This window comes from Eptesicus fuscus, chromosome 12 (genome assembly GCF_027574615.1).
Source record: "Eptesicus fuscus isolate TK198812 chromosome 12, DD_ASM_mEF_20220401, whole genome shotgun sequence".
In the NCBI taxonomy this organism is placed as follows: Eukaryota; Metazoa; Chordata; class Mammalia; order Chiroptera; family Vespertilionidae; genus Eptesicus; species Eptesicus fuscus.
Genome location: NC_072484.1, coordinates 68134980 through 68160303, shown reverse-complemented (window position 1 = coordinate 68160303; position 25324 = coordinate 68134980). Strand labels below are relative to the sequence as shown.

General features: G+C 51.8%; 1 protein-coding gene across 1 annotated transcript; it reads right to left on the bottom strand.

Moving 5' to 3' along the window:
• Positions 1–312: 312 nt before the first annotated feature.
• Positions 313–21175, bottom strand: ZNF335 (zinc finger protein 335). Its single transcript, XM_054724493.1, has 28 exons — positions 21110–21175; positions 20202–20452; positions 18629–18869; positions 17710–17787; positions 17157–17462; positions 16915–17052; positions 15689–15835; positions 14237–14489; positions 13977–14154; positions 12900–13012; positions 11461–11479; positions 11236–11352; positions 11074–11150; positions 10823–10983; positions 9860–10092; positions 8603–8696; positions 8385–8500; positions 5137–5396; positions 3370–3481; positions 2924–3289; positions 2070–2212; positions 1835–1989; positions 1592–1695; positions 1422–1499; positions 1139–1222; positions 989–1054; positions 824–905; positions 313–732 (listed from the first exon to the last, which is right to left on the bottom strand). Exons 2-28 carry the CDS (start codon positions 20400–20402, stop codon positions 605–607), a joined length of 4050 nt encoding a protein of 1349 aa, XP_054580468.1. The 5' UTR covers positions 20403–20452; positions 21110–21175; the 3' UTR covers positions 313–604.
• Between the last annotated feature and the right edge of the window lie 4149 nt (positions 21176–25324).

Below are 25324 nucleotides of genomic sequence, written 5' to 3'. Positions count from 1 at the left end.
CCCGCCGGCCTTGGAACCACCACAGTATGTGGGCAGCCAGGTGTGTTTTACACTCAAGTCGAGGTTCAGGAGGAAATATAGCTCAGAGCCATCATAGGCTGCTCCTCTGGGGCCCAGGGGAAGAAGCTGGGGGCCCTCATGGGCTGTGTGGGGCCACTGTACTTACAGAGGCCAGGCTGGATGCACTGCAGGCTAGGCTGCCTCCACCTCAGTCCCCACTTGTGGCTGTAACAGGCTCCACCTGTCCTTCTCCCCAAGTCCTTGCCTGCTTCAGGCTGTAGCAGCAAGTGGACAAAGTGAGCCAGCTAGGGCTGGACTCTGGTCCCTTTATTGCGAGTAAGGCCAGTGGGTCCATCCAAACAAAAATAAATTTCTTTCCCAAAGCCTGCCTGCAGGCTGGGGCACCCAGCATGTCCTGGCTGGTGCCAATAGCTGCCCCACCCCAACCCCCATAGCACAGGTCTGGCTCCCTTGGAGTGACAGGATGCTGGCTGCTCAGTATCTGGAGATCCTAGGTGGAGCAGGGAGGTGAGTCCTGGTGGATTCCCTCCACCCCCAACAGGGCTAGCCCCAATATCCATGGTCTGTGTTGTGCCCCTGGGGCTTAGTCATCGGTCAGGGTGATGACGTCGTACTCGATGCCCTGGTGTTGCAGCTGTTGGATGTGTTCGGGCACTGTCTCCTCTGTGCCAAACAGGCCCTGGGCTTGGGCCATGGCAGCATCAGCCACCGCTGCCAGGGGAGGGGAAAGGATGGTGAGCTGAGGTCCCAGAAGCTAGGCCTGGGCCCCGGGCCCCATGGTCTTCAGGGTCCAACACCATACCTGTGACAGCCGAGTGTGCTGCAGCCTCTAGCTGGGCCTGTGTGACGAGCTGCTGGCTTGGGGACACAGGAACATACTGGATCTGGAGGGGAAAAGCCAATGAGACCTGGTCTTGGAAGAGCCCTGCCCATGCCCCAGCTTCATCTGGTTCCCCAAGGGCCCTACCTGGGACTCCTGAAGGAATGGAGCTCCTTGTTCGTACTGGATGTGCGTGATCTGGCCCTCCTGTACCTGGGAGAGGAAGCCAACCTGGTGATCCTAGAAGGAGGTTGTCCATCCTCCTCACATCCCATTCTCACCCTAAGCCTGGCCTACCTGGATGTGATGGCCCTCTGGGACCACAACATATTCCTGAGGGAGCAGGTGCTGAACTCCGTCCTGAGAAATGATGTACTGTACCTGAAGGGTGGAGAGGAGGCAGGTGCTAGGGCCCTGCTCATCAGGAGCTCAGTGAGGATGGTATAGCAGGGGGACCAGGGACACCATTGGCAGTTGCAAACACTCATCCTGGGAAGGGTGGTTTGGAAAGTATTGCTCCTCCCCAATGTGGGGCCTGGCGGAGGGGCACTCACAGCTGAGGTGTTCAGCAGTAGCTCACCTGGTTGTCGGAGGTCACCAGATGCTGAACCGTCTGGCCATCTGCTGTGGTGATCTCTTGGATGTAAGTGGCTTCCTCCTGCCACAGCCAAGCCAGCTCTAGCCTCGGCTCTCCATGTGCCCCACCCCTTCCCTTGACCTGCAGGCAGGGCCCCCAGTGCAGGCTCTCACCTGATTGGTCACCGTCTGCTCCTGGGCCACGATGATGTGTTCCTGGCCCAGTGCCTGCTGTAGCTGCTCTGGGCCCAGGACCCCATGACTGGACTGGAGTGCGGCTGGGCAGAGAGGGGAGGGTGTTCACTCAGGGGCTCCAGGAAAACCTGAAATGCCCCGGGCCCCACCACAGCCCAAGGGTGCTCTCTGGGGCAGTGGCTCAAGTCCCTGGTCTACCCTGGGTCCCCTGGGGCAGCTCACTGTGCAGTGTAGCCAGTGTTTCGTCATCACTGTTCAGGATGATGGTCTGGGTGGGGGTCCCAGCTGGGGCCCGGGCAGTAGGGGTCCCTGCCTTTCTCCCATCAGGACTATGTAGCCGCTGGATGTGAAACTTGAGGTGCCCGTTCCGGTTAAAACTGCAGGGGAAGGACGAAGGCTCAGGGGTGGCCCTACCATGCATGCCCAGCAGCCCCAGCCTGTCTATACCTAGCCTCACCGCTGCCCGCAGAGGTGGCATGAAAAAGGCTTCTCGTTGGTGTGGGTCAGCATGTGCCGCCGCAGGTCCTTCTTGTTTTTGGAGGCAAAGCTGCACTGGCTACACTGGTGGGGCCGCAGGCTTGAGTGCTGCACCATGTGGGCCTGCGGAAGGGGCAGAGTAGGGGGCATCAGCTGGGTGCGGACAGACAGCTCCCACAGACAGCAGTCAGGGAACTGTCCTCTGAGGTGGATCGGGAACTGGGTAGAGTACAAACCAGACCGAGATTTGGTACTGTATACCTGGGGGAAGCCAGAGGCTCTATCATTAGGTCACTGGGAAAATCCTGTCCCTGCTCTCAGGTTCAGTTTATCCATAAGTGTACAGGTATGGACTAAGGGACCTCTAGCCATCTCTCCCAGCCCTGACATTCTAGGGCCCTGGGCCCTGCTCCCCTCACTGAGGTAGTGTGAGGATTCAGTGTATGGTCGGATCTGAAAACGAAATCCTTGGGTGAAGGGATTTTTGGGAGGGAGCCCCCCCAGACTGGATCATGAATCTGCCCCAGAACCTCCCTTGAACTCTGCACCCTCCGTATTCTGAAAGACTCGAATTTCCCTAAGCGTGATATATGCGGGCGCACCTCCTCCATGACATCTCCTAGCACCCCAAGTCCACAGGACATGTTCTTTGCCTGTGCTCTGCCATGTGCATGGTTCACTCTGGGGACCTTGTCAGGAATCAGTCATGTCTGGTCTCCCCGCAGACTGAGCAACCTGAGAAACTTGCTGAGTTATCTCTGACTAGAGCGGGCTGGCTCAAAGGGGGTGCTCAGTCAAGGTTTGTGACAACGGAGGCACAGGGAGCACACCTACCCGGACCTCAGGCCATTGGCGGGCGCTGAAAGGGCAGTCGGGGCACTTGAAGGCACTCGGCCCGGCATGGGCCCGTTTGTGACTCTCCATCTCAGCTCGGCCATAGAAGGCCTCGGCACAGATCTTGCAGGAAAACTTCTTTGACGCTGCAGATGGTGGGGAGGGGGGCACTACCAGGCCCAGGGCTTTACTAGTTGTCGGAGGTGGGGAAGCAGAGCACTGGGGGTCTTCTACCGGATGGGTTCTGGCTGGAGATGGGGGCTCAGGGCCATCTCTGGGTGGCCCCCCACATTGTAGCAGAGGCCACTTGGCTCCAGAGGCCAGAGCATCAGAACTTGGGAAGGAGATGGAGCCATCTGCAGTCAGCTGTGGAGACGGGAGCATGAGGCACTGAGGGAGGGAGAGATGGGAAGGGAAATGGGGTGTGGTGAGCTACCCAGCCTCACCTCGATGTGATGCAGTTGGGTCCCATCGGCTGCCATGATGTAGTGGGTGCCAGTTTCTTTCAGGGTGTCACTCACAACCACAGCCTGGGCTGCCTCCCCTGGGGGCTCCTCACTGTGGGCAGAGAGGAGGGGAGAGGTGAGTCAGGGTACTAGGAGGGGATAGAGGACCCCAACAAAGTCATCAACCAAGGGGTGATTGCACCACAGATGGACCCCTGGATTAAATCCTGGCTCCGCCCTTTGCCAGCCAAACCTCTACTGTCTCTTCTGTCATTCGTGCTGTGTCCAGAGTATTGTCTTGCTCACAAGTGGTAATCCTGCCTCTTGATGGGCATGGTGGGGAGTGGGGGGTGGATGGCCTGAGGGTTCCAGCCTAAATCTGGTCCAGTTGGAGAGGTGGGGCTGACAGGGACAACAGCCCAAGAGTAGAGGGAGATGCTGAGATGACTGCCCAGGTGCAGGCCTAGCCAGACTCCCATCCCAACTACATAGTTTGGTGTTTGGATCCAGAGCTTCCTCAGATTGCCCAGGGGTTTGGTCAACAGATGAGATATAAACAATTCTGCCCCAAATTCACTCAATGTGGAGTAAGCCAAGAGCAGATGCCAGGCCTCCAATGCCAGCAAGGGGCCAGAGTTCATTCCAAAGGTCAAAACTGGAAAATACCTTCAGGAATCGTTCAGAACAAAGAGCACAAGGACTTTGGAACCAAAGGGAGCAGGGCTAAAATCCTCACCTATGTGGCTGACCTTAGAGTTATTTAACCTCCTTAGCTTGTTTCCTCATTTGTAAAGTGAGGGAAATGTGGATCTCACAAGAATGGTGTAGGTGAGTTCACAAATGTCAAGTGCCTAGAACACCTAAGTGGCCAAAAGATCACTTCTGACCTCCTGAGGAAGATACCACTCCCCTATGGTCCAATCACTTTATGTATGCACTAGAAGCCCAGTGCATAAATTCGTGCATGGGTGGGGTCTGGCTGGTGATCAGGGTGGATTGGGGTGGGGCGTGTTGGGAGGAACAGATGGCGGGAGGTTGGCTGGCAAGTCAGCCCACCCTGATCAGGGCCCAATCAGGGCCTGGCTGGCCAGGGAGGAGGGGCCATGGGCAATTAGCTGACAGGCCCCGCCCCTAATGTGTGTGTGTGTGTGTGTGTGTGTGAGAGGGGGGGGCAATCGGGGTGGGGCCAGCCAGGGGGCGGGGGGTGGTGGTGGTGGTGGCTGATCGGGGGGTGGGGCCAGCCAGGGGGCGGGGGGTGGTGGTGGTGGTGGCTGATCGGGGGGTGGGGCCAGCCATGGGGAGGAGCTGTGGGCGGTGGGCTGGCTGGTCCAGCCCCCAAATGGCGTGGGGGGGGGGGGGCTGATGCTGGGCCAGCAGAGGGGGGAGGGACCGCAGGCAGTTGGCTGGCTGGCCCTGCCCCTTATTAGAGTGGGGGGGGGGGGGGGCTGATCAGGGCAGGGCCGGCCAAGGGGAGGGGCTGCAGGAGGTTGGCTGCCAGCCCCACCCACGATCAGGCCGTTCCCTGGCTGCAGTGGGCGTCATAGCAACCAGTGGTCATAGCGCCTGGTCATTCTGGTCGTTAGTGTTCCGGTTGCTGGCTTTTAATATATACATACATATATAGAGAGATTAGGATTTTTATATAATATATATATTGATTAGGATTTTTACCTCCTGCCAACTAGGTGTGAATGGGCAGGGTCCTCTTGAATCCCTGCAGCGTGACTACAAATGGCTGAAGGGGTCCTTGCAGGTGGCAGGCCTTACCTGTAGGGTGTGCCAGGAGCTGATGTCCCCTCTTCCATAGGGGGTGCTGTGATGACACTGTACCCAGCCCCACCGAATGGACTGGGTGCCAGGGTGATCTGCTGTAGGTCAGAGGGGCCTAGCTGGCTCTCGGCTGCCACATCGCGCCCCGGCTCTGCGACGTGGAGGGTTACCACTTGTGGAGCTGCACTTGCTGAGGAGGGCTGCCCACCAGGGGATGCTAACTGTGCTTCCGCATCCTCTGACTTCACCACGGCCACCTGCAACAGCACAATGCATTCTGAGCAGGTCTGCACCGAAGAAGCTAGTGTTCAAGGCTCTTTTCTATCTCAAAGCTCACCCAGCCTCTGAGCAGATCCAGTGCTGCCAGCACTCATTTGCACAACCCCAACTTTGTGTTCCTACCAAAACACAGCTTGCTTTTCCAGATCCCACCCAGCTACTGGAATTACACTTAACAAGAACAGAGTCGATGCCAAAACCGGTTTGGCTCAGTGGATAGAGCGTCGGCCTGCGGACTGAAAGGTCCCAGGTTCGATTCCGGTCAAGGGCATGTACCTTGGTTGCGGGCACATCCCTGGTGGGGGGTGTGCAGGAGGCAGCTGGTCGATGTTTCTCTCTCATCGATGTTTCTGGCTTTCTATCCCTCTCCCTTCCTCTCTGTAAAAAAATCAATAAAATATATTTAAAAAAAATTAAAAAAAAACAAACACCAAGAACAGAGTCGAGCAATACTGCCCCCAGGGGCATTGGGCAATGTCTGGAGACATTTTTTGGTTGTCACAATTGGGGGCAGGCAGGGTGTAATAGGAATCCAGCAGGTAGAGGGCAGGGATGCTGCTAAACATCCCAGGATGCACAGGACAGCCCTGCAACAAAAATCTGGCCAAAGTGCCAAGGTTGAGAAATCTTGGGATAGAGGGACAAGTGGCAAACCACTTAAGAAAAAAATAAATAAAGTCAGAGTGTGATCTCAGATCTCACTCCAAAGTCTGCTTCAAATGGATTAAAGACTAAATATAATAATAAAACTCTAAATATGTGAAGAAAAAATGTGGATAATTTTATAATCCTGGGGTAGGGAGATTTTTCTAATTATGACAGAAATATGCTACAACCTACAACAAAACAAATCATAAAAATGAAATCAGGAAACAAAGAAATTGGGGGTGTGTGATTGGGATTTAACAATTAATATGAGAGATAAAAGGTGGACTTCCTTTATATACAGAGCTCTTACAAAGGGATAATAAAAAAGACAACAATTTAATTTAAAAATTGATACAGGACACCCAGAAGTCAGAGAAGAAATAAAATGGTCTATGAACATACAGAAGTTCAATCTCATTTATGATTGCAAAATTATAAATTATGACCATGAAATATACTTCTATTACATTGAAGAAATTTATAAAGACTGACGATACCCAGTGTTGGCAAGAGCATAGAGAAACATGCTCTAGGGGTGGTCATATAATTTGGCATATCTTTTTGTGAGGCTTTATACCTTCAGACCCACCAATTCTACTTGTAGGAGGTTTTTTTTGGTGTGTTTTTTAAAACCTTAAATAAAAGGTTATGAGCACCTGAAAATGTATGTGCACTAAAGCACTGCCTTTGAGTTAATGAAAAACTGGAAACAACCCAACCAGTAAAGGAATGACGAAGTAAATGTTAGGACATCTGTCTGATGGAAGGCTGTGGAGATGTGATGTGGAGATGTTGAGAAGGAGACCTGCATGTGCTTGTCAGGCCAAGCCCCCCACGCTGCTGAGTCAAGAAGACAGGTTGTTGATGAGATGACTAGTGTGACCCCATTTTTTAAGGAACAAAAGGTCTGTTAGTGTGCACATGGACAAAACTGGAGAAATGCTTATTAACCTGCTAACAGTGGGAAGGGAGAAAAGTTAAGAACTGTCACCTTATTGTAGGACATATGTTCATTTTTTTTAAAAAATATATTTTATTGATTTTTTACAGAGAGGAAGAGAGAGGGATAGAGAGTTAGAAACATCGATGAGAGAGAAACATCGATCAGCTGCCTCTTGCACACCCCCTACTGGGGATGTGCCCGCAACCAAGGTACATGCCCTTGACCGGAATCGAACCTGGGACCCTTGAGTCCGCAGGCCGACGCTCTATCCACTGAGCCAAACCGGTTTCGGCCATTTTGTTTTTTTACAAGCATATAGTTTTGTAATTTAAGAAATGCATTATATTGGCATGAGAAGAGCAGACAGGTCAGTGTGTGTGGGAATCTAGAGAATGATAAAAGGGGACATTTCCAACCACTGGGGAAAATTATTTTATATACTGCACTGGACAACTTTTGGAAAAAATATTAAGTTAGTTCTCTACCTTTCTGCATACACCAAAAATAAAATGGAATGAAGATTTAAGTGTAAAAAATGAAACCCTAAGAAAAAAGTTCAAATGAATTTTATATAGTCTTGGGGTGAAGGAGGCCTTTCTAGGGATGAATACTAAAGGCAAAAACGATTAAAGACTGATACACTTAACTATATGAAAATGTAAAACTTCTCTACACCCCAAATGCCTCAAACTAAATGCTATGAAGATTTCCAGGTCCAACACCAGGCTCCCTCCTCCATGGAGTTTTGTCTGTCCCCCAGCCCCTAGCAGCATGTTACTGCTCCAAGTTATTGAAATTTATCATCTCGCATATTCTACATCTTTTCAAGAGGCTGGGAGACAGGAGGCACACAAACTTCTCCCTGCCTTGTATAAGTGCAAGGAGGTGCAGAGGGAGAGGAGATGGGGATAAAGGTGATCCTGAGAAGCTGGGTGAAAGAGGGAGAAGATGATGAACTCAGGGGGGAGTGTGGGCTTGAGGTGCATGGACAAGACAGAGGTTTGAGCTGGAGAAAGCCCCGGAGTCCTCAGGCTGTAGGAGGTGTCATGAATGAGGGCACTAGGTTAGGTGGGAAGCTAGTTCAGACCCAGGGTGGCCACAGAGCTAGAACAGGGCCTTAGAAGGCATGGGGAGTAGTGAACACTGCTCAACATTGCAGAGGTGACTGGAAAGTGGAGTGGGAGATCCTCTGACCTCCCTGCCCTCCTGAAGCCTCCTTGTTACAGCTGGTGCCCCTCCTGTGCATGTGTCCACTGGGTGTCAGTGGATCTGTCTCACCCACTAACTGGGAGCTCCCCATGGGTGCGGCATGTCTGCTTCATCACTCTCCTCTCCTCCCAATGTCTAGTGAAGAGGAGGTCCCCGGGTGGCTCACCTGTAGGGCAGCACCCCCCAGCTCCCGCTGAGCACTCATGTTTAGCAGCAGATCCAAAGCTGTCTGCGTGGCCATGGCGGTTGACTCCTCAGCTCCTGGGTTGGTGGGACCTGAGACTTAGAAAAGGCTGTAAAACAGGCACCAACACCCTCCCCATCTTCCAGCACGAGCCCTGCCCATGCCCAGCACCCTGGCTCCCACCCTTCCTCAGAGCTCACCTTGCTGGTAGATGATGGTGGCGCCACCCAGGGTGTCAGAACAGAGCAATGGGGGGTTCTCAGCTGACTGGAAAGGTGCTGCCTCGGGGGGAACCTGCAGAGTGGGGAGAGGACCAATCCTGAGAGAGCAGCTCAGATTCCAGTGCCACGCACTGAGCATCTCCTTTGTACTGGGCATTTTATATATGTTGGCTTGTTTCATCTTCACAACCACTTTTAAATTAACAGCTCAATGTTACAGATGAACTGACTGAGGCTCAGAGAATATTTGGCTTACGATCTCACAGCTAGTGAGTAGCAGAATTGGGACTTGAACATAAGACTGATTCCAGAGCCCGTGTTCTATCAGCACACTGATGGTCCATCTTTTGGTGGGGGAGGGAAGAGGCTACATATTCAGCTAAGGACTGTCTTTCTTAGCCTCTCTTGCAGTTAGGTAAAGTGTGGTCACATGGCTGAACAGGAGTTTCTGGTAAAGTTCACAAGGAAGATATGTGGATGGCAGACATCCATTTTGCCCTTCCCCCATCTTGCCTATGATGTGGCTAGGAAGGCTGGAACTCCTGCAGCTATAATGAAGCATGAGGCAACCACAAAGATGGAAGGTTTTCCTAAGAGGGTTGTGAAAAAAATACAGAGAGCTTGGTCCCTAATGACTGACCATGGAGACGCCACACCAGCCCTGGAGTGATCTTTGGATTTCCTTTATACGAGAAAATAAACTATCATCACTATTAAACTGCTGATATTTTTCCTCTCTATTACTAGCACTGGAAAGCCACCCCTACTCTGAGCTTAGGGTTGGCATGTCTATGCCTCAGCTACTCTTTTTTTTTTTTTTTTTTAAAGAGTTCCCAGGGCTCAAAGCTGGGACAGTTTTTGTTTGTTTGTTTGTTTTTAAAATATATTTTAATGATTTTTACAGAGAGGAAGAGAGAGGGATAGAGAGTTAGAAACATCGATGAGAGAAACATCGATCAGCTGCCTCTTGCACACCCCCTACTGCGGATGTGCCCGCAACCAAGGTACATGCCCTTGACCGGAACCTGGGACCCTTGAGTCCGCAGGCCAATGCTTTATCCACTGAGCCACACCGGTTTCGGTGCCTCAGCTACTCTTGATCACAATCCAGAGAGGCAGGGGTCACTTTGTTGCACCCATTGTGCAAATGAGGATGCTGGGAGAGGTGACGTCACACTGTCATTCTGGTGAATGCCCCAAGCCCTTTCTGTCTGTTGTGTGCTTGGCTGAGCTTACCTCGCGAGGTCCTGGGGGGCTGGGGGGTGGTCCAGGGGCCACACTGTGCTGCTGCTTCAGCTCTTCAATCTGCTGCAGAGAGAAGAATGGGCGACGGCGGGAGGGGGGCTCCTCTGGGTGGCGCCGCCCCCATTCCTCGAAGCTGCTTGCATGTCGGCACCGAACGTGCAGGCGCAGATTCTTCTTGTGCCGCGTGCTGAAGTGGCAGTACTCACAAGCAAAGGGCTTGGCTCCTGTAGGCACATGTGGGGGGATGCTTGTGCCTACCCACTCCCTCACCCATCCTCCCAGAGAAACCTTCACCACCCCAAGGACCTCTCCAACTCCCCGATTCCTTCCTGAGTTCAAACACATGCGCTGCCCATGGTGGTGAGCCAGGACAGAAACAAAACTGGTTCGCCCTCTGCACCCAAGCCTTCCTGCCAATGCCTACTTTCAAGGTCACATGACCACAGCTCCCAGGTAGACAGAAATCTGGTGAAGGAGCCCCTGGGCTTCCTTTCTCTAATCTTCCCTAGTGTGCCTGCCAGAGGGCTGGGAACCAAGGAGAATAAAAACCAACTGCTGAACACCTTCCATGGGGCAAGCATAGACTGATGCTGTTTCTGCTGCTTCATGTCCTGAGGGCAGGGCCTATCTAGGACCCATCTCTAGCCCAGCGCCCAGCACAGACAGGGCTCAGAGAACAAGTGGAACTCACTTTTATAACCACCAAGCTGTAGTTCTAGTCCCCCATTTTACAGCTAAGGAAGGCTCAGAGAGGGAAAGTGACTGGCCCAGGGCAACCCTGAGAGCAGTGGGCTGAGTTGGAACTAGCACTGAGGTTAGAGTGGCCCCTGCAAAGGGGATTCCCTTTACAATGGAGGGGCTCCAGCTGCTCACGTGGCTGCAGGGGAGGAGGAGGAGGTCTGACTGGGGACCAGGGCAAGGCGAGGGCTGACAGGGAGGGGTGACTAGCCTGACCTGTGTGCTTCACGGCCACGTGAGATAGCAGGAAGTCCTCGCGGAAGGTGCGATAGGGGCAAAAGCTGCATTTGAAGGGCTTGTCGCTGACATGGGACAGTTGGTGGTTCAGCAGTGCCTTCTTGTCTTCACAAACAAACTCGCAGAACTCACACTTGAATCTGGGGGTGGTCAGAGGAGGGCAGCTCAGCAGTGGGGTGAGGGTGGGGGCGGGGGGTGCTGCAGCCCCAGAGGCCTCCCAAGGGACATACCTGCGGTTGGCGACAGCTTGGATATGTGTGAGAAGGTGCATCTTGAAGGTGTAGCGCTTCTTAAAGGACTTCCCACACTGTAAGGGATGGGCTGAGTTGGGTGATGGATCACCCAGGGAGGCCTCCTGCCCCCATCCCTGCCCAGCCCTTGACCCCACCTACCTTGTCACACATGTGGGGCTTCTCAGTGCTGTGTGTCTTCATGTGCTGTGTGAGTCTCTTCTGCATGGGGTAGACACGGCCACACACAGGGCAGGGGAAGGAGCTCAGCTTTGGGGTCTGAGGAGGGACAAGAGGGGGCCAGATGGTGAGATCTTGCTTCCTGGCCCCACCCCCACAAGCAGCTCTGTAGCAGGCTCCCTTCCCAGGATAGGGCCCCAGACTTACGGGATCTGGCCTCTTCTTCCTGGAGAAGAAACACACAGGAGTTAGACCATCGCTTCTCCAAGCCCACCCAATACACTTAGACCCAGTTTCAGCCCTGAGTGTCCCGACTACCCACCCAAGCCCCTTTCTCTTAGTTTGCTGGGGGAAATGCTAAGAGGGTACTGTAAGTAAGGTCTGCACTTCACTACATCTGGGAATGGTGTATTCTTCCTCTCAGTCACAAAATACATTTGCATTTTAAAGTTCTGAGAAGTCCCACAGGAAAGAATGCTATTGTACTAGTCTGCTGACCTGGTGTCCCCAACCTTATTAGGACACAGAACTCTCTTTCCTTTTTATTTTCTGAAGAAAACCTGTAAGCACCTTGGAGAGCTGGCTTTCCCACACACATGGTTTTAGATCTGAGGACTTCTAAGAACTTTTACAACATAATATGTGGCCCGACAGTTGGATTTTTGCATCACAGCCCCACTTGCTGACCAGAGTCAGCTGACTGTTGAAAAATCCAGTTGCCATGACTGATCAAAAACTGAATAATGTAAATGTGGAAAACTGAATGATGTAAGATGTGAAAAAACAAAACCAATAATGTAAGTTTATAACCTTGTTTCACTAGCAACCCTTCTCCTTTCATTTTACTTTTAAAATTATTTTTTAAATATATTTTTGTTAATTTCAGAGAGGAAGGAAAGAGAGAGAGAGATAGAAACATCAATGATGAGAATCACTGATTGGCTGCCCCTTGCATGTCGCCTATTGGGGATCGAGCCCGCAACCCTAGCATGTGCCCTTGACCAGAATCGAACCCAGGACCCTTCAGTCCGCAGGCTGACGCTCTATCCATTGAGCCAAACCGGTTAGGGCAACCCTTCTCCTTTTAAGAACCCTGCAAGTCTTTGGTTCATACTGAGGACTGTGTTCTCTGATTTGCAAATCATACACAATAAAATTATCTTTTAATTAATTTTTGTTAACAGATCCACCTAGTGGATCCCTGTATCCAACCTCTGCTCACTGGTCCTCCTTCTGTGAAGCTAACTCCTTCTTGAAGCTGCAGGTCTAATTTTAACTCAGCGAGCAATCACTAGCCTCCTAAGGTTTTTTTGTTTTGCCATGTACTTGTCCAGAGTCTGCTCTCTCAGTACCAAGATGAGTGTGGACAAGGAGTCTGAAAAATCTTTAGATTCCCCTCAACAATGTCTGTCTCCATTTTATAGAAGGGAAATTAAAGCTTGTAGCTGGGAAGAGACTGAATAAGGGACCTCAAGGCCCTGCTCCTGCTCTGTCTGAGCCAAGTGATCAGGGATAAATCGCCTTGCTTTCCACTGTCTATATTGTGCGGTGAATGGGCCTGGCCCTGAGCTGGTACTAACTGGAACCATTGTTATTCTGGGCTCCCACTTTCCCACCCTGTCCCCATTCCATCCACATCCACTGACCGGTCCCGGCTGTGCACGGCTGCATGCCGGATAACGTCTTTCCTGTAGACACTGGTGTAGCTGCATTCGTCACACTTGTAGGGTTTACTGCCTACATGGTTGAACATGTGTTCCTGGGAGAGAGGCATAGGGATAGTGAGTTGGGGCTCAGATTCCCCTCCTGCCACACCTCACCTGTGCCTACAGCTCTAGAACTGCTATGGGAGCAGGCTTGAAAAAAGAGGGAGTGCTGCCAGCACTGGGGCTATGAGGGCTGGGGACCCACCCCAACAAGCAGACCTGCTCCGCACCAGGCCCTGTTATGCCGACCATTTGATAGAGGAGGAAACAGGCTCAGAATAAAGTGACTTGCTGAGGTCCCACAGTGACCTTGTGAACTTGAAGTTGAGCCCAGGCAGTACAGCTCTACAGTCTATGCCCTCCCCACTGCAAGATGGCAGAGTCACCCCTGCCCCCACCGTTGGGTTTCCAGAGAAAACTTCCAGGTCAAAGGACCCTGTCTCAGGAAGCGCTGTGTGCAGAAAGCACAGGGGCTCTGGCTGTTTTTCCTTGAGGACCCCCCGCCCCCAATGATGGCCAACTTGCTGCCTCACTTTGGTCCAGCCAAGCTGTGGTTCCTTGGCCAGTAAAATGGGATTGTTGACACCTACCAGGGACCTCCTGGGGCTGCCTCAAGATGAAATGCGTGGCCTGCAAGGCCTGAGTACTGGGCCCCCGCTCATGAGACACATTACTGCCATCTGCTGGAAACCTTTCTAACATACTGCACTAGATAAAACCAACTTTACTGCCACCTGCTGGCAATGGTGGTGAACAAGCAAATCCATGAAGTCTGCTACACAAATAGCACACCTGAAGATCCTGTGCTGCTGTGCAGTGTGCGATCTGCAAAACTGCCCACGGCAGCCCAGACAAGTGCCCCGTGAAACAGCAGGAGAGGGTGCCTGGGAAGGCCCTTCTACCTCCACTCCCTCTCGCTGCCACCAGGCTTTTGCCTTCTCTCATCCAGCCTCCCTCCCTCCCGTGCCCTGTGCCTTCCCCTTCCCAGCTACTCTCCTTTCCAGCTGCAGCTCACACCTTGAGCGAGGACCAGCGGCGTGAGCGATAGCTGCACTGAAGGCACTTGAAGAGCTGGGGGTCTCCGGCCTCATGGGAGTTTACATGAAAGCGCAGGTCCTCGTGGGACAGGAAGCGGGAGCCGCAGATGCGGCACAGGAAGGGCCTCAGAAGCGGTTTGGGTGACTTGTAATAATACCTGCCAGGAGGGTGTTGAGGAGAGGTCTGGCTGGGTTGGGGCTGTCCGGCTGCCTCCCTGACCCCATCTCTGTTCCCCTTACTTGCGGTATTTCTTGCCTAGGAAGCGCCTGGAGGGTCGGCCGCGGCGGCGGGGTGGGGTGTCGGGCTCCTCCTGGCAGGTGGGTGCTGCGTTCTCTGCGTCCGACTGGCTCACGTTGGGCTCCACAGGAACCCTATCGGCCTTGCCCAGGGCCACCAGGTGTCCTGGGCCTGAGGAGCTGGGTACCTCGGGGTCCTGTGGCTCTGGAGGGCTCTGTCCACTCTGGGAACTCACTAGAGGCTCTCCTTCCATACCTGCCACAGACATGCCAGATCACAGATCAGCCACAACACACCAGGACAGATGTGGACAGGTGTGACACAGGCCAGCCAAATATTTCCCCCCACACACGGCCACCCTCCACTAATGGGCATGTCAGGTCACAGCACAGACGCAGCCAGCTGACGGTTCGAGTGCAGCACACCATGACTTAAATGTGACAGTCAGGGGCAGCAGAGACCTGCGTGCTAGGCTCAGCTCTGTTGCTGACTTGCTGTGTATCTTTAGGCAAAGTCAGTCCCTCTCTGTGTCTCATTCTCCCTATTTGGCAAATGAAGATAATAATTGCTTATCTAGTAACCTCATGAGAACATTCTAGTCTGGGAAGCAACAGCAGCACTTTAACACTGGTTTCTCTAGGGTGGCTGGAGGGCAGATAGGAGTGTTATATATTCAAACACATCAACAATATCTCAATTGTGCACGGCTGAGATATTTTTAAATTGTTTTAAAAATTAAAAATGATACAGACAATGCTGGTAACATTCTGTTTCTTGATTGGGGTGCTAGGTTATACAGGTGTGTTCACTTTGAAAATTCACTGAGTTATGCACTTTAGATGTGCTTTTCCAAATATGTATCTCAGTAAAAAGTTATTTTACAATGAGTCTAAAAAATAAAACAATTTCCTCCAAACTGCATGTACAAAGACAGCTACCATGTGTCTTTTTTGTGCATATTTATGCCTTAAAGCAATCCTAAAAGACAGGTGCCATCACTTGCATTTACAAAAAGGGGATTCGAGAGGCGAAGTAACATGCTACAGGTCACACAGCTAGGACCATGCAGAGCTGGCATGAATGCCCATGAGCGTCCCAGCCTGTAATGCTCTAAGCTTGTGCTCCTTGGACAGTCTCAGGCCTCAACTTTGTTGTTATTTCAATAATAATAAAACTTACCTTATTAGTTCAGCTATAAAGACTGAACCTCTTCCTGCTCTGTGACAACTTACCACCGAACAGTCTTTTCATAAAGCTGATGTACCTTTTCTTAACTCAGGGTTTCTCAAGCCTGGTCTTAGAGGGATTTCCCCTTTATCAGGAGGCCAGCCGGCCACCCTGGTTTGAGCCATGCTACTCTGCACAGTACACTGTCCCCAGGACTCCACAGAGGCAAGCAGAGAAGGTCACCCCTCAGCCTCACCCTCAAGGCCCCTTCCACGACCAAGTCTCACCCTCTGGGAGGTCTGAGGGTTCCAGGCAAGGCAGCTTCCGGGGCCGGCCAGGCCTCCTCCGGGGCCTCAGTGTGCTGGGAGTGGGGCGTTGGGGCCGCAGCGGTCGGCCGCGGGGCTCGTCCTCTGCCGGATTGTAGTCACTGTCCTCTGTGGGGACAGTGAGAGAAGGTGGGCATCATGCTGGACCCACCCTTTCAGCTCTGATCCCTTGCCCTGCTCCCCCGGGAAAAGGCCCACTTCCCCTTCCCTGCCCACTCCTCCTTCATGCCCACCAGTGACGCCTCCTCCAGACAGCCCTCCTGATGTCCCCATGGCTGACTGTGCACATCCCTTTCCAGGCTCCTGCAGTCCTTCCTCTGTACCCTTCCTGACACCTACCACTGGCTTATACAGCACTTGGACATGATTTAGAAAAGAGGCGCTGCTTCTAAAGACACTTTACAGACACTGTTAGGAAATAGTTGAAATAAACATTCAAGTCTATAAACGCTATGATTGTGCAAGATACAGTCTATGAAAATGCAGAAGCTATTGGCCGAATGTAGCTGCTGAGCCCCTGAAATGTGCCTAGTGTAAACTGAGACATAATTAAGTATAAAATACACACTGGATTCTAAAAATCAGTATGAAAAAAAAGAAAGTAAAACAACTAATAATATTTTATAATGATTGCATATTGAAATAATATTTTAGATATGTCGGGTAAATAAAATATACAATAAACTTAATTCCACCCTTTTTTACCTTAAAAAAAAAAAAAAGGCCCTGGACGGTGTAGCTTAACAGTTAGAGCGTCAGCCTGTTTTGATTCCTGGGTTGTGTGTTCATGTTTGTTCCCCAGCCCATCTCTCTCACATCGGTTTCTTCTTCCCCTTTCCTCCCCGCCCTACTCTCTCTAAAAATCAATGGAAGAAATATCCTCAGGGGAGGGTTAACCAAAATATTTTTCTACGAAAAAGAAAAGTACATATGTGGTTTGCATTCTATTCTGTTGGATAAATGTGAATGTGGCCTCTTAGTTGGGGTTGGTGCTTTTACAGTGCACAGCCTACACAACTACACACAGAGGTTCTGATCCCAGCACCCCGACTCCTCTGTCTTATACGGAAGCACCTGTGACTGCCTCTGTGCCAATTCTGTTTTCCTGGCTCTCCATGAGGGCCAGAAGGAGCCCCGTATTTGTTGATGGGGTTGGAGATAGCAGACCTCGAAGCCATATGGCCTACCCTCTAGGTCATCAATGGCACCGGCATCCACAATGTCATCATCGTCTTCCTCCTCTGGTGCCTCTTCCTCTTGGGTCTTGGTCGAGGTACCCCACTTCCGTGGACGTCCCTTCTTACCAGCTGCTGCTGCTGCTGCTGCTACTTGGAGGAAGGTGGGGAGGTAAGACAAGCTTCCATGTCTGCCTCTCAGCACCCCATCCCCACCTATGCAGTCCCAGCCAGGTAGGCGGCTATCAATGTACCTGGACGGAAGTGTCGCTCCCGCATATGGCGTAGTAGTGTGGCCTTAGTGCTGCTCCGGTACTGGCACATCTTGCACTTGAACTGCTGTACTACCACCACCTCCATCATGGCCTCCAGGCTCTGTAGATCTGGCTCCTCAGTGCCAGAAGCTGGGGGAGGCTGTGCTGGGGAGCTGGGCGAACCCCGTGCCTCCTCAGATGGCTCCAGGCATGTGGATGTGGACGTGGGACCGTCGGCCAGGGCCTCAATGGCTGCCAGGCTGTGGACTAGGGTGGAACTGGACATTGGCGATGCTATGGAGGCACCTGGGGATTGGTGAGGGAATCAGAGGGAAGGGAAGTGGAGGGGCAGGCTGGCCATGAGCTACAGCTGTCCCTCTCAGGCAGGCCCAGGGATCCTAGAACCCAACTCCCTACAAGAGTAACAGCGGGGAAACTGAGGCCAAGAGCAGTGGCTAAACTGTTAAGATCACACAGTGAGTTTGTGGCTAAGCCTCCCTCTCCTAGTCCAGCCCATTGCAGGGCTTCCTGGGTCTGGAGCCTGGCGTCTTACCGTCATCTGGTCCCTGCAGGATCAGGTACTGTGTGGTCTCGGCCCCACCGTCCTCAGCACTGGTTACAGTTATGCAGCCTAGATAGAGATGTGGGGAGGGAATTCCCAGCTGACAATGATAACTGACATTGCCCACATTCATTCTGGTTCACCTATGTGACTTCGAACCAGCTGCATCATCCCTCTGAGCCTCAGATGCCTAACCCCTCCCCATCCACCCAGGGCAGGGCTATTGGGAAGCCTGGTTTGTGCGCCATGATGACCCACAATCATATAGATGCCATGGCTATCCCAGCTGCCCCACCTTTGACCACTAAACCTGGAGTCCCCCTCCTTCCTCTCCAAACTTCCCCAAGGTCAAGGCCCGATTCCAGCACCAGTTCCTTAGGGTTGGCTTTCCAGACCATCCCAGGGCTTTTCCTTTACATGCATCATTAATAGGAGGTACAATTTGGGAAATCATGAGCTCTGATATCAGACTGTATGAGCTCATGGCTCAACAGTTGCTAGTGACAGTGGGTAAATTATTCTACATCCTGTTCCTCAGATTTCTCATCTATACTGCAAGGATCATAATAGCACCTATGTTTTGGGATCCCTGGGGGATGAATGAGCCACTGGATATAAAGTGTTTAGAACAGACCTCATTATAAAGTTAGGTGTTACTGTTTCTGTATTTAAGGAGCACTTATTACATGCCAGACACTATGCTAAGAACTTTACTGTGCTGCCTCATTAAGTCCTCACACCATTTTACCACTATGAGGCAGGAGGCAGGAGTTACTGTTGCCATGTTACACATCCAGAGTGGGAGAGTGATTTTCCCCAGGTTGCACAGCTGGGATAAGCAGAAATGGTTCTTCTGGACTCTGCAGGAAGCCCCAGGGGGCTGACTCTTGCCACCCTCTTCCTGACTTACTCTGGATGAGGTCTGGCCCAATGGTGGACTCGATGATCTTGTCAAAGGCTGAGCCCAGGTCTGAGGAAGAAGCCGTGCAGTCGGACACCAGCATGTTGGGGTCTGGGAGGGCGCTGGAGTGCACGAGAGTTTGGGGGCCACCTGTCACCCCTGCCACTGGCCCATGGGACACAGAAGATGAATCAGGGAGGTAGCCATGGGGCAGGGGGTCTGTGCTTGAGCTGCTCTCAGATACCTCCTCCTGGGGGATAGGAAACAGGGAAAGAGGGCGTTTAGGAGCCAGGGATGGGGCAGGGCAGGCTACCACCTGCTAGGTAGAGCTCCTAGGCCCAAGCACATGGTGAGCAGTTACCCACACCCTCAGCCCCACTGAGTACTAGAGAAGCCCTCTGGTTGCAGAGCTCCCCAAGAACAAGTCCCAGGGTACCTGGCTCTGGTCAAAGGAAGGGCCCCACACAACAGCCAGGCATAGCTATTTCATTGCACTTTGAATAAGCTATTCCCACTGCCTGAAAGGCTTCCCAGCATTACACCATGGCTACACCCTACCGAGCTTTCTCCCCGCCATTTAGCTGGTACCTCTGCTTGGAAGCTGACCCTGACCCTGAAGGCCAAGTTAGGACCTCTCCATCTTCAGTGCTGCAGTCGCCTGTGTCCCAACATGACATCACTATTTACTGTGTCCTGTAACATCTCCCAGGTCTGACTGTACCCTCTATAAGGGCTGGGACCACATCTGTCTTGTTCCTGCTGTATCACCAGGATCCAACCCAAGCTGGGCACGTGGTAGGCCTATCTCTGCTGAATTAATGAAACCCTGGACCCCAAAGTGGGGGCCATTGTTGTGCACCTCCATAATGTGTTGTCTTGAAATTGATCACTGTCTTGCAGATAACAACAACAGTAATGGCTAATACTTGAGTGTTTATTATGTGCTAAGCACTGTCTTAATTGCTTTGCAAATATGAATTCATTTAGTTCTTACAAAAACCCTATTGAGGTAGGTATATTCATCATTCCCACTTGACAGGTGAGAAAACTGAGATCAAGAAATTGGGTAGCTTGCTGAAGATCACACTAGGGAGGGGGCCAGGGAGGTGGCAGAGCCAGGAGGAAATGGTTTTACAAAGTGTTTGCAAGAGAATGTCTGGTGGGAGCTCAAAACAGAGCATGCTCAGAAGCAGGTATTCCTGCTCCGTTTTACAGACAGAAAGACTGCGGCTCAAAGAGCTACTCTGTAAATAAGAGGCAGAGGCAAGACTTGAACCAGGATACCCATCTCCCACAGAGCGAGGACCGTGGGCAGGGCAGTGGGTAAGACCACAGCCTATATTTGAATCCTGACTCTGTCAGCACTCTGTGCCTCAGGTTTCTTTTCTGTAAGATGTGGAAAAGCGTGGTATGTGCTTTACAAGGTTTGAGGTGTAAATGAGAAAACCCACGTCAGGGACTCACAGTAAACCAAAACCAAGTATTAGTTACAAGCCAGCCCTGCTGGCTGCTTCCCCCTGGTTGCCAGGCACTGCTGCCTGGGGCCCCTGCCTCCACCCATGCCGGCCAGCACGGTCCATACCAGAGAGCTGCTGCCGCGGTCCGAGCTTTGCCCCACTTCAGAGTCGTCGGCCTCCGCCAGCCCCGGGACTGCCGCTGCGTCGCTGCTGTCGGCGGACACGGCTTCCGAGGTGCCCACGCCCAAGCCGCTCTCAGAGGGCTCCTCGGGCTGGCCAGGCCCCGGGGCCGCGTCACTACTGCTCTCCACCTCGTTCTCCTCCATGGGCTCGGGGGGCCGCCGGACAAGGGTGCGCAGGGTCTGGGGCCTTCACTCTGAGAGAAGAGGTGACAGGTGGGCCACCTCGCTGGCGCCGGCAACCACGGCCCACCCAGCTGCACCCGTGCGCCCATTTCGCTGACGAACAGACTGAGTCTCCGACCGGGAGGGTCTTTCTCGTGTGTAGAGAGGGAAGCTTCGGGAACACAGGGCCGAGAAGCCTTGCTTCCCAGTCCAGGGCCCTTCCCCATCCCCGGGAGGGTGGTCAAAGGCGGTGTGACCCTTCTCTCCTCCCCTCCACGATTTTCTCGGTGTGGTTCGCTCTAAGGGTCCCGTCAGGGCTCAGTGGTTCCGCCCTGCGGCGTTCCGAGTTCCCCCGGGTGCAGGGTCGGTGGTACAGCCCACAGGCCCCCTTGGTCAGTGGCTCGCTCCCCCTTCCCCTACTTCCTTGCGGAGGGGGCTGACAGCTACGGTCCCGGGGCCTGGCGACTCGGGGCTGTCCCCGGCGCTGCCTGCGCTCCAGGCCCGACGCCATCTTGTGGCGGCGCCGGGTTTCCGCTCAGGCAACTGCGAGAGCGACCAAAGGGCCTGGGACCCCAGGGCCCTATTCGGACAGCCCCGCCGGCCGGGACCTTGCTGCCGGGTATTCCCGCAGTGTGGGTCCACTTCAGGGCAGGGTGCAGTGGGGCGACCTGACTCTATCCGACGCTCACCTGACGCTTCCGCGGCCGCGTTTCTCTCCGACTCCGGCATCGACGAGGTCGCCATCTTATTTTGCCTGCTGCGGAGGGACCCATCGGCCTAGCGTGGGCCGGAACTACTTCCTACCGCGACCTGGAGAAAGACCGGTTTCCAGTGTGCCGGAAGGTGTCCCTGAGGCCACAAAATCATAGTTGAGTCTGGAGAGGGGCTAGGATTTACATGTCGCCTAGTATGGGTGACGGAGCCCGCTACGGGTTGGGGGACTACTTTCCCTCCTGGTGGAGGGTTACAGAGGGAGTGGTACGTCTCACTGCTGGGTTCCTACCTTGGGCCGCAGAGTTGGGCGCGGCGAAGGCCGCCCTGCTGCCTGGGGGCGTGGCTCCCAGTGGCCTGACCACGCCTTTCCCGGAACAGCTCAGAAAAGCTTGCAGCGACCGGGAGGTTTTGACTTGGAGGTGGAGAAATAAGTGTTATCGGTCATTTTTCCTGGCTCTTACCGATTACTTAATTAGTGTGTTTTGGCAGGTGGGGAACTTGTAATTCCTGTTGTACAGATGGGGGGACTGAGGTCCTGGGATGGCATGTGGTTGGTCCAAGGTCACTTCAAGTAAAAGGATTTGGGAGGCAAGTCCCAACCAGTTGGGGAAATGGAGAGGATTCCATACTTGGCCCTTAGTGAGCTCTGTATAATGCAGTAGTCCCCTTCTATCCCCAGTGCCTTGCTTTCCAAGGTTTCAGTTACCCAGGGTCAACTGTGGTCTGAAAATATTAAATGGAAAGTTCCAGAAATAAACAGCTCACAAGCTTTAAATTGCACGCTATTCTGAGTGGTGTGATAGAATCGTGTGCCATCTGGTTCCTTCCTGGGATGGGGGGTCACCCTGTATATATGATACCTACCTTTTAGTCACTTAGTGGCCCTCTCAATTATCAGAGAGGGAGGCCGTGTTCCATAACTTTTATTACAATATATTGTCATAATTGTTTCCGTCTTATTATTTATTGTTAATATCTTACTGTGCCTAATTTATAAACTAAATTACCTTTATTGTAGGTATGTATGTATAGGTAATTTACATGACCTATGTCCAAGGTTTCAGGCATCCACTGGGAGGAGTCTTGGAACTATCCCCCATGGCTAAGGGGGGCGCCTGCTGTCTATGTTACACTAATGAAGTTGGAGGCCAGGACATCCTCTACAGCCCTCCTCTGCTCAGTGTAGGTGGTGTAGTGTATTTAACGGTTTGCAGCCCTTCAGAAAGGTGGGCACCTCCTCCTGATGCCTGAAATGCCATCTTTGACACTACCCTCTGTTTAAGACTTTTTAGCATTTTGCAAAGGAGCCTGGTGCCCTGGTTTATCCCTAAGTCTCTTTGTTGCACAAATTCTTTTCTTCATTTGAAAAATACAAATTTTTTGGGGGGGCGGCGGGGGAGAATCTTAAAAATTCCTTTAAAGAAAATCTATTACAAAAGATAAAAGGTGTTTTGAGCTGTTGTAATTTGTATGCACCTGAGCATGAGGGGGTTCCCTGGTCCTTTCATAGGAGCAGGTTTTGGCAGGGGGAAGAGAGCACGAGGCCTCTGGATGGACTTGGCTCCCTCTTCTCCCTCTGCCCCCATCTGGCAGGACCAGGCCCCCCAGAACAGCCCTGGAGAGTTGGGCCAACAATGGCATAATGATAGGTTGATTTTGCACTCAACCGGTAGTTTTCCAACATCAACCGGATTCCTCATTGGAGAGCCTCTCCAACCCTCACCCCATGCTGATAGGATGCATCCTGCCTCAAGGATGTCATGGCACTCAGTAATAGTCCCACAGTACCCATTCCTATCCCTAGTCTAAGGCACAACCATGACCTTGGCCTTTGCCAGCAAATCACAAGATTGCAGAATGTTATCATACAGAAGGTAAAAGCCTCATCACGGGACAGAAGAAGAGCCCAGGGTCCAGAGAGGGGAAACTCATGGTCCAAGGTCATGGCTCCTTGGAAACAACATATCAGAATTCTTCCATCACAAAGACAAGCAAGCCAACCCTGGTTTTGTGGCTGCTAATCCAGGGTTCTTCCCATATCAGAACATGCAGTTTGTAGTTCTGGCCTCAGTTTTGATGGGAAGAATTCTAGAAGCAGGGAAGGGCCTCTAGGTCCGAAGGACATTAAAGTATACCTTTTGAGGAAAATGCTGAGGAGAGGGCCAAGAGGGGAGAACACCCTGCACCAGCGCTTTGCTGTACCACGGTATCTATCTTAAGGGAGCAGGGGCCCCAGCCGATGTGGCTCAGTGGTTGAGCGTCGACCTATGAATCAGGAGGTCATAGTTCGATGCCTGGTCAGGGCACATGCCCGGGTTGCAGGCTCGATCCCCAGTGTAGGGGTGTGCAGGAGGCAGCCAATCAATGATTCTCTCTTATTGATGTTTCTGTCTATCCTCCCTTCCTCTCTGAAATCAACAAAAATATATTTTTTAAAAATACTCTGTATCTAGTCATTTTCTAAGCATTTTATCTACAAGTAAGGGGTGGAGCTGGGAGCGAAAGCCAGCAATCTGGCTCCAAACTCCATGCTTAGAACAAGGTATCATTGCTCATGTAGTGATAAGAATACCTGGGTCCTAGATGACACTTTCCTGAATCAGGCAGGTTGGTTACTATTTTTCCTTTTTGTAGGTGGGGAAACTGAAGCCCAGAGAGAAAAGCTGAGTGGCTCAAAAATCCCACTACAAGTTTCCTAGTGTCATGCAGAGGGCTGCGATTCCAGCCAGATCTCCTGCAGCAGATAGTAATCATACAAGCAAATGTTTATTGTGCTCTTACCAAGTACCAGGTACTGCAGTAGGTGCTTTACATGCATTTCTAAACTAATCAACACAACAAGTAGAGATCCTCCTGGTATTATCAAGATTCCCATGTTACAAAGTAACAGAAGCTCAAGAGAAATGAAATGGCTTGTCTGAGGTCATGCATTTGCTGGTCAGCAGATCTGGGGTTTCAAACCCTGGTGTCCTGACCCCCAGTCCAGTGCTTCTGCCTTTGTGCTAGATGCTACAGGAGGGCAGCAGAGCTGAGAGTAGGCAGTCAGCAGGTGGGTGCTCTGGGACTCATCTCTGCCTTCTCTCACCATGCCCCTGCCATCTATGGGTTTAGCTAACCCTGTGCTTAAAACTGTACCACCGCTTGCCCTGACCAGTTTGGCTCAGTGGTTAGAGTGTCAGCCTGCGGACTCAAGGGTCCCAGGTTCGATTCCGGTCAAGGGCATGTACCTTGGTTGCGGGCACATCCCCAGTGGGGAGTGTGCAGGAGGCAGCTGATCGATGTTTCTCATCAGTGTTTCTAACTCTCTATCCCTCTCCCTTCCTCTCTGTAAAAAATCAAAATATAAAAAAAAAACAAAAAACAAAAACTGTACCACCATTTGGGATAATGAGCCGCATGAGTTGACTCCCCATGGTGTAAATTAAAGCTTCCTTTAATTTGTCCTAAATCTTTCTGTTTCAGTATTGGAGGGGATAGGAGGTGGTGGTGAAAGCCTAGGACAAGAACACTTGGATTCAGAAAACAGTCTATAGTCCTAATAGTGTTTGCTTGTGATGGCAATTCCTGAGACACAAACAGCAGGTGACATTTATGTAAACATCTCATCTGAGCATTACAGAGGCATGAGGGTATGCAGCGCCTGGATTTTCATGCTTTTTAATCTGTCTTGTTTTCTATATTCCCAACACTTAACACAGTTTATAGTCACAAGAAAGCTACTAGATACTTACTCTTGAATGAATGAATGGACCCCCACTCTATAGACAAGGAAACAGAGACACAATAGCAGGGATCTAGCTAGGAAAATAAGACTATGCCAGACGTTTCTGTAAAGAGGGAATCTAATATGGAGACTTAGTTACAAAGTTGATGGGCAGAAAGAGCAACCAGGGAAAGTTGAGGCAAACTTGAGATTAGTAACTCAGGAAGCCACAACCTTCCCTGAGGCTGGATTTATAAAGGGAGGAAATGGCATTTCCAAGACCAAGAACTGGGGCCACCCAGAGAGGAGGAGCTGGGGCCATGATGGGCCTTAGTAGCAGGAGCTAAAACCACAGAGGAAACACTGTAACTGCTGAAGCCACTCCCGCCCTCAAAATGAGGTACAATGAAACAAAATGAGCTATAATCAGCATAGGCTAATTGATAGAAACAATAGTTAAATTAAGTTCCTATAACGATATGAAGTT